The 9,121-nt window shown below is 39.3% G+C and overlaps 1 protein-coding gene across 1 annotated transcript; it reads left to right on the forward strand.

Annotated features, from left to right (window-relative positions):
* The first annotated feature begins 2,099 nt into the window (after nucleotides 1-2,099).
* LOC141714610 (uncharacterized) lies at nucleotides 2,100-3,677 on the forward strand. Its single transcript, XM_074518121.1, has 3 exons — nucleotides 2,100-2,286; nucleotides 2,885-3,111; nucleotides 3,159-3,677. The coding sequence occupies exons 1-3, from the start codon at nucleotides 2,100-2,102 to the stop codon at nucleotides 3,675-3,677; spliced, it is 933 nt and encodes a 310-aa protein (XP_074374222.1).
* Nucleotides 3,678-9,121: the final 5,444 nt, after the last annotated feature.

A 9,121-nucleotide genomic window follows, 5' to 3' on the forward strand; every position in this document is an offset into this window, starting at 1 on the left:
AAAGCGCAACATCTCGGGGGGAGCAATCAGGGCATCTAAGCCGAATCATTACAACTCAGAGAAATCTGTTGTCTCAGATATATGCTCCAAGACCCTTATTTTCTGAAGAAGAACTAGAAGAAGGTGAAATAGATGAAAGTGACGTTCCATGAGTTCACAGGAAAGGAAGTAAATGGGAAGAAATAAAGAAGAAAATGGATAAACCAGAAACATATCACTATTCAGAAGCTGGAAACTCTAATCTGTTGAGAACTGTGGAGCACTACAGAGAGACATATGTAAACATCCATGAGTTCTATGATCAGTTCAGTAAAGTAATTACTGGAACTACTGTGAACATTCTGAATAATGGATGGAAGATAACTATCAATCACAGAGATGATCTACAGATGAAAGTGTCTACTAGTGTACTGAAGAAGTTGAACATTGTTGAACTGTTTATCTTATCCTCAAAGATCCCATGGTTGAAATCGAATGAAAATGAATACTTCAGAGACAGACTTTGGAGAATGATGATGGATGTATCTCCTCAAGCATTTATGTATCCATTCGTGATCAAATTTATTGCGGGTGGTAGATTGCAGAATATCACCATGTATGACCAACACATAAGAAGCATTCGGTATCTACAACTTACCTTTCTGGAAAGTCAACTAAGGATCAAAAGAGCTAAGCTGACAGCTCCAGATGTCAAGAGATCTGAAGCAGATGTTAAAGCTATTGAAGTTCTATACGCTTATAGGCTCAATGACAAGATGATCAGAGACACGAAGAAGGATATGAGGGAAATCACAAGAGAATATCATGAAATGGTGTTCATTAATGGAGAAGCAGAAATTAATCTTCTCAAAGACACTGAACCCATAATTAGCATTGACAGTGAATGAGAGTTAATCTTTAAAATCAACAAATGCAGAATCAGAATCAAAGACTTCAGGACAAGTGAATCAAGCTCAATTCAGCAAGCCTTGACGGATGTCAAACTATCTACTTGTAAAGATGACAAGGTTGCTCTGATCCCTATCATAAAGATTCTTGATGAAGTAATGGAAGAAGAGTCGATCAATGACACTAGAAGAGTAAGAGGACATCCAAAAAGGATAACAGTCTTCGTAATGTACAGAAAATCCTCTCTATTGTTTGATCTGGTTCCTAAATGTTCTAAAGTCAAGTATATTGAGATAATGCTTCATGAGCTAAACAATCCACCTCCGGTCAATGCACTTGAAATAGAAGCTCGTGATTGTGTTCAAGCTAGATTGAATGAGCTGAAGGAATCTCCTCCTAAGAAGAAAGTCTCTAAGAGAAAATCCGTTCAGCCTCAAGAAGAAGAAGGAAGCAGGAAGCAGAAGAAGACAAAGACAAAGAAGACATAGAGTATATGTTCAGGCTAGAGGAACACTTCTTTGTAATTTCTATCTTAAGAAATCTGGAAATGAATATGTAATCCAGAATGTATTTAATATCTTTATCTGTTTTACAGTTCGTACTTTTTCTTATTATCAGTTGAGTTATCCTTAAGGATTTGCTTGTCGAACTCTAACAATTAAATAGGGGGAGATTGTAAAGCATAATGTAATGTAACATGTAATCGAGGATTTATAACTCAACATGAAAATAGAAACAAATAAACATTATTAAACTGTGAAGCACAGGAACCCTTCAGATGAAGACAGGATAAACACAAAGAACCAAATGATGTGATTGATTCATTAAGTCCTCCTACAGATCATGGGAAGAAGTTCATTACTATGTTCAAGCAGCCATGAAGAATAAGACATCAAGGGGCTTTAAGTATCAGTTGCATGTATTGACTTCAAATATTACAGATCAAGGGTTCAGTGAAAGAAGCAATGGATAAACATCAGTATGTATCAACTCGGAATCACAAGACAAATTGAATCAGGATCCTCTCAGTACTAGTTGTTTGTGAACCAGACTAGTGCACCAAACATCAGCATTCAAGGAAATATTTTGATTTAATTAACAGAAGAAAAATGATTGATACATTGAAGAATGGTTTGACAAAGAGCCAAAAATATTATAAGTAAAAGACAGCTCTCTCTACCTGTCGCCACAGGAGATGTAACCACAGAGAAATGGCACTAAGGCACCCCTGTCGCCACAGGAGATGTAACCACAGAGATATTGCTCTAAGGCAACTCTGTCGCCACAGAAGCTCTTGTCGCCACAGAGGTGTTGGAACAATTGCTCAAGGCAACTGTCGCCATAGAGGCTGTCGCCACAGGAGAGCAATTTTCGCCATAGAAGCTTGTCGCCACAGAGGTTGTCACCACAGAGAATAACAAGACAGCTCTGTCGCCATAGAGCTGTCGTCACAGAGGATACACAGAGAAAGCTTGTCATCATAGATATATCGCCACAGAGGTGTTGTTCACTGATTCAATGTGCAATAAAGTTAAATGATTTGTGTGGATAATAATTGGCCAGCTGTCTATTTAATTTTGAAAGACTACAAAGCAGCAATTGAATGTAATTGAATTTCAGTTGGTTATCTTCTTCAGCAAATACAGAAAGTTTACGAGAGCTCAATTAAAGCTTCACATTTATTATCCTTGTAAACAGAATGTTATGCTGCTGAATTTATTGTAGCTAATCAATACTTTGATTAGATTGTAGCAACCTCAAGATTTATATTAATAAAAAAATATATTCCACGAATTGTTTTGTGTTGTTTTTGATTCCGTACTTTTAACGAAGAACTTGAAATGAATCGAAAAAGATTGTAGGTATCGTATTCAACCCCCCTTCTACGATACTTTGGGACTAACAGTTGACGTCCTATATCATCATGCTTTTTCCCGAATGGACATCAGAGATCGAAGACTTGAAAACTCTCGAACACCTTTGTATGGGTTCACAGGCAATGAGGTCCATGTGGTAGGAACTATCGACATGCCAGTACTTTTTGGCTCTCTGCCGTGTCAAGTTTGGAAGGTGGTTAAGTTTCACGTGATTAGTGCCTCCTCTAGCTTCAACGCCATATTGGGGCGGACAACAATCACTGCACTTCGGGCTATAACGTCTATCTCCCACTTGAAAATGAAATTCCCCACAGACTTTGGTGTAGGAAAAATGATCGGTGATCAGGCAACAACAAGACAATGCTACTTAACCACAATGTATCCAAAAAAAAGACGGATGAGGAATTTGAAGTCAACCTAGATATCGACCCCAGATCCCTCGTTGATCTGCCTACCAAGAACTCTTGTTCTACTGTCGAGGAGACTGAAGAAATTAAAGTATTTGAAGGAAACCTAAAGAAAACCACAAGGATCGGCAAAAATCTCCCTGAGTCGTTAAAGAAGGATATCACATGCCTTATTCGTGAGTTCGCTGATATATTTTCCTGGGATCCCAAAGACATGCCAGGGATCCCCGAGATAATTGCACATCACTCGCTTCACATCAACAAAAACATCACGCCGATACGGCAGAAATGTCGAATATTCTCGGACGGAAAGAAGGCAGCTATTGATCAAGAAATCGACCGACTTCTCGAGGCTAAATTCATCGAGCCCGTCCAATTTTCTACATGGATCTCCAATGTCGTTCTAGTTAAGAAAAGCAATGGAAAGTGGCGAATGTGCGTCGACTACTCGGATGTCAATAGAGCTTGCCCCGGGGATTTTTACCCACTCCCAAACATCGATTAGCTGATTGATGCCACAACAGGAAACGAGCTCATTTCCTTTATGGATGCGTTTTCGGGATACAACCAGATAAAATGAATTCTCATGATTGGGAACAAACAACATTCATTACTCATAAGGGAGTCTTCGGATATCGGGTTATGCCCTTTGGTCTGATTAACGCCGGTGTGACTTTTCAACAGATGATGGATACGATCTTTGGATCACAAATTGGGAAATATATGTTAATCTACGTGGATGATATGATAACTAAGTCCAAGCTCGCCAGTAATCACTCTCTCGATCTCCGTGAGACCTTCGAGAATACTCGAAGCCACAACTTACGACTCAATCCCAGCAAATGCTCTTTCGGACTTACCTCTGAAAAATTTCTGGGATTCTTGGTTACACAGAGAGGGATCGAGGCTGAAGCTGACCCCACACAGACAAAGGCAATTCTAGAAACGGAGGACCCAAAATCCATCAAAGATCTTCAAAAACTAACAGGGTGTATTGCAGCCCTTAGGAGATTTATTCCCCAGTCATCCAAAAGGTGCCTCCCATTCTTTGTCGTCATCAAAAAGGCCTCAAGATCAACAGCCTTTGAATGGAACAATGAGTGCAAATCCAGCTTCGCAGAGCGTAAGGTATTTTTGACAAATCCCCCTATCCTCACTCGTCTTATCCCGGGCGAGGCTTTGCGTGTATACCTCTTAGCCTCCGACGACACAATGGCAGTTGTCCTCGTCCGGTTCGACGAAGGAAACGAAGTTTCAGTTTACTATATTAGTCACTCATTGCGAGATGCTGAAACTCGATACCCGCAAGTTGAAAAACTCATATACGCCCTGATCATCGCCAGCAGGAAGCTTCGACATTACTTAGCAAGGGAAATCCACGTACTAACAAATCAACCTCTCAAGAGAATATTGCATAAGCCTGACATGACGGGAAGACTCGCGGAATGGACCATTGAGTTAAGCCAGTTTTATATCGAGTACAAGCCCCGAACCGCCATAAAGGCTCAAGTTCTTTCAGATTTTGTGGCAGAGTGCCAATTCAGGGCCATACATTCAAACCATAACATAACATAAACAGCTTAAAGTTAAGACAATTCAAACAAATATTTTAAGCGTCGGAGACAAAAGGATCTCCTTGAGCACAACACACGGAGTACCATCCATCAAAACATAGAAAATTAAACCACGATTAACAAGGAACATCATAAGTTTAAAAGTCAATAATAGAGAAACCCAAATTCACGAATTCATGGACACCACATGCCCAAAGTCAGTAAATAGAACTCAAAATGTTACATCAATAACGGGGCATACCCCGTCTTCACGGATTGTCCGTCGGATCACTAGGCTGAGATGCTGCGAGGTCATGAACATAGTCCTCAAAAGTATGCCCCGTAACATCGAACCCCGCTCCTTGCATGCGCGTAAAACAACGCCCGTAGCCATCTCCGAGAGCGTTCGCGATGTCCTCAACCCCTTTCTCAACCTCCGCCTTTAAAGCGGTATTCTCGTTAACAATCAGCTTATATGATGAATTTATTCCATCAACTTGGCACTCCAAACCCTCACATTTGACTCTCATACTTTCGCGCTCCTTCTCAGCTTCATGAAGCTTTCGCTCGAGCTCCGATATCTTCATATCCATCGACTGCCCCACAACATCCATCTCACTTACTTTCTTGGACAACGCAGTATTCGCATTGGCCAAATCCACCGACCTCTTTTCCAACTCCGAGTAACTCGACCCTAGTTTCTTCTTCTCTGCCTTAAGGGAGGCCATCTCAGCTTCCAGTCTCTTGCGAGCCTCGTCATTACCCTCGACCCGGAATTCTTCCACAATATGCATGAAATCCGCGAGGAACTACCACAATTCACAAGTACAAAGGTCAATATAAAAAAAACGAAACGAACGACACAGTAGATACAAAATAATAAAACTCAACGAAAAGCAGTAAACCAAAACAAAATTCACATACCCTCCCAGCTCGACTCTTACATCTATCAGCAAGATCATCTCGACGTCGACCATCGAAAGCAACTGCGTCTTGGGGAAGATGAAAGATACTAAAAGCCCTCAACGACACAGTGGTCCCACCCGTCCAACACTCGTTGGGTTGAATCTCGACCCTCACAGGCTCCTTTTTAGATCGATGCTCGACAGTATTGGCCATCAAGACCCTATTTCCAGCAAAGGTGATGGTTTTACTCACCTCGCTACCCGCTACAGCTGGCTCCATAAACTCGCCACCACCCAAGTTAGCATCCTATATCTCACGACGACCTCTCTTGCGAGGATTCAGCTCCACCGGCTCAGCATCAGACACAGTCTTCCCAGGATCTTCCACAATTTTGTTCCCTTGATCATCTAACAGCTCTATCGACACAGAGTGCCCAGCACCTGACACTCCAAATCTTGAAGGTCAGGGTATGTACCATCGACACTCTTCCTCGAGGCACGCTGAACAAGCAACATTATAGCCTTACCCATCTCATTTTTAACTCCGTTGTTTGAAATCTTCTGCAAAGAGGCTCCAGCCACTGAAATAAAACAAAGGAATCAGTGCAAAAAAAACAAACAAACAGTAACAAACTAACATCGACACCGAAAGTAACAGTTAAATGAATAAAAAGGAGAGAGAAGAAAAGATAAACAATGATAATAAGAAGCAACAGAAAAGATTAGTCATTGGAAATCCCTCCTTACAATCATGCATTTCCAAAAGTCAGGCTCCTTTAACTGAAGATGGGTATACATCGACCTCAGTCCGTGAAATTCGTTCAAATATCTCGCGTCACACTTCTCGAGGTTATTTAAGTAGTCGATGGTAAGCTGACTCACTTTCCCACACGGTTTCACAAACTCCAAATCGGGTCCCCCAAAATACCACTTAGAGTGGTATCCCGAGTTAGAAAACCGAACACTGACAATCTTAATCCTTTTATAAGGACAGTCAAAATAAACCTGTCCGTTGTGATATCTAACTGCATATATCAAAAAGAAAAGTTTAAAAGAGGGAATCATGTTTCTATCACAACAAAGAGCGACGAACCCACTAAGCTGTGCAATGGAATTGGGCGTCAACTGACTAACCCCACATCCAATAGCCTCGAACATCGCCAAGAAAAATGGATGCATAGGCAACCGAAGTCCGAAGTGGAAAAGTATCATCGGTATCCCGTGCATCCCAAATTCTGGCATCATCCATACTCGCTCATCAACCGTCGGCACTCGGTAACGGTAACCATTCGACAAATCCACATACGATTTTAACTTATTCAACGGAGGGTCCTTGGTAATATAATGGCTTAAATAGTTTAAACTTGTCTTACCCTTGAACTCTTCCCTACCCAATCGAAGGCTATCTTCAACAACTTGTCTCCTCTTCTCTAACGTCCCGGGGCTCAAAGGAGGCGAGGGAAGAGGTCCCATGGGAATACCCCCAAGAACTCGTCCTCGTTCATAAAATCGAAGGACCCACACTGCTCTAAATCAGGAATCTCCAAATTATTCAGATTCAAGAAGGACTCTTAATCACCTTCCTCGAGAGGTCGCTTACCGGGGTCTCGATCAGAAGTGGTACGAATGGAAGACGAACTAGATTGATCCATTGACAAAGAACGTAGAAATCGAACAAACTAATCGAGAAAAGCAAAATGCAAAAGCAAAAAATAACACAGTAAGAAAGAAGATGAACTTACAGATGGTTGCTACAATAACCGAAGTTATAAGGAAGAGTAGAAATTCTCCGGGCGAACGTTGCACTTTTTTTAAGGAAAGAGGAAGCCGAACAGTCTAGGTCCCAAATTAAGAGCTCCCAGAAAATAAAAACAAAAATACTTATATGTTTCAAAAAAAAAAAGAGAAAAGAAGAAGTAAAATAAAAACAAATAATGAGCACAAACATTCACCCCTATTTCACTTATCTCTGTCTTTATTTTCCTATTTTTTCACTAACATTTATTTTTTATATTTTATGTATTTTTTACCATGTTTTGCTCATATCCCCGATTCTCAGGTTTCGAAATAAACAAAGCGCAAATCTGAAAGATAGTAGTTGCTTGAACTGGGAGGGGGATAAATGTTGGACCAAGAGAATACAGCCCAAAGGAGTTATAATTAGGACAATTAGGAATATAATGTAAAGCCCAAGAAGACCCATTTTGTAAGAATTAGCTCATCTGGGACTTAGTATAAATATAAGACAACAACCTCATTCGAAGGGGTTGGAAAATTAAGTTAAAACAACACCTACTCAAAGTTAGTATTAGTTATTAATAATAACGAGGTATATCAACCTACTTGGAGTTGCATGCTTATGAGGCAGTTATAGGAATATTTATGATTTATTATAATTTTAGCGTCAAGTATAATATTTTTCTTATTTTGCGTCTATGTAAGCATGTCACTGAAGCTATATTATGAATTAAACATTATTATAAACACCGTCATTAAACTTGCTCTTAGAAGCTAGCTATTGAAGTCATAAAAATTCGAAACATAAGCTTCCCAGTTTGTGGTACCACAAATAGATGCATACATATATGAGAGAAGGTCCTCGAGTTCTTCTGTTAGACTCTAACAGAAATCGTAAAACACCCAAAAAAAATCAATAGAAGTGTATATATATCAAATACAAAACTCTGTTACCTCTTGCGATAGTCCTTGAAGCCGCATAAAGCACAAAGATAAAGAATTATATATGTTCGATGGGAATATCACAAAGAAGATTAAACCTTATTATTGCATTTACTTATGTAGATAGGTCTGCGGATTCGTGGGTCTATAGTGGATTCATAAAGATGCTGTTTATTACTCCCTCCGTCCCTAAAAATATTTCCTATTTGTGTTGGACACGTTTGCCAATGCACATTTTTGATTGTTAATATTTTTAAATTCGTATTAGCATTAAATATAAAAATTTTACTGTATTAAAATACTGATAAATACGAATCCAACGAGATCACTCATGACTATGTTTAATATTATAAATTAGACGTAAATTAGTAGTCAATTGTTTACCGTGAACATGAACAGTACCGAAAGTCAAATTAGGAAACGTTTAACGGGACGGAGGGAGTAGTTAACATGTACAGTACTAATGTTATTTTGTGCTGATACAAGCTTTTCTTATTGTAACAACAACTATGTACTAATTACAACTATAGAGATCAATTGTCTAGTTTATAAAGTATCTGTGTTCTTTTTCTTTTTTTTTTTTGTAGTGAATTGTTTACATGTCAGTTGTGAATTGTCCGAATCTCAATGATGAATTGTCTAACTGATGCTGATTTGTGTTAATAATTAAATAAATTTATAGCTTGTAATAAGTGTAACTATTTAATTATTCGTGTTGAATTTCTCTTTGGGCAAGAAACCGGTCAAACCGAAAAAATAGTAACTATAAAATCCTATATTTCTGAGAATAAAATATTTATTTAATTACGTAT

The sequence above is a fragment of the Apium graveolens genome, chromosome 3 (genome assembly GCF_009905375.1).
Source record: "Apium graveolens cultivar Ventura chromosome 3, ASM990537v1, whole genome shotgun sequence".
Lineage (NCBI taxonomy): Eukaryota > Viridiplantae > Streptophyta > Magnoliopsida > Apiales > Apiaceae > Apium > Apium graveolens.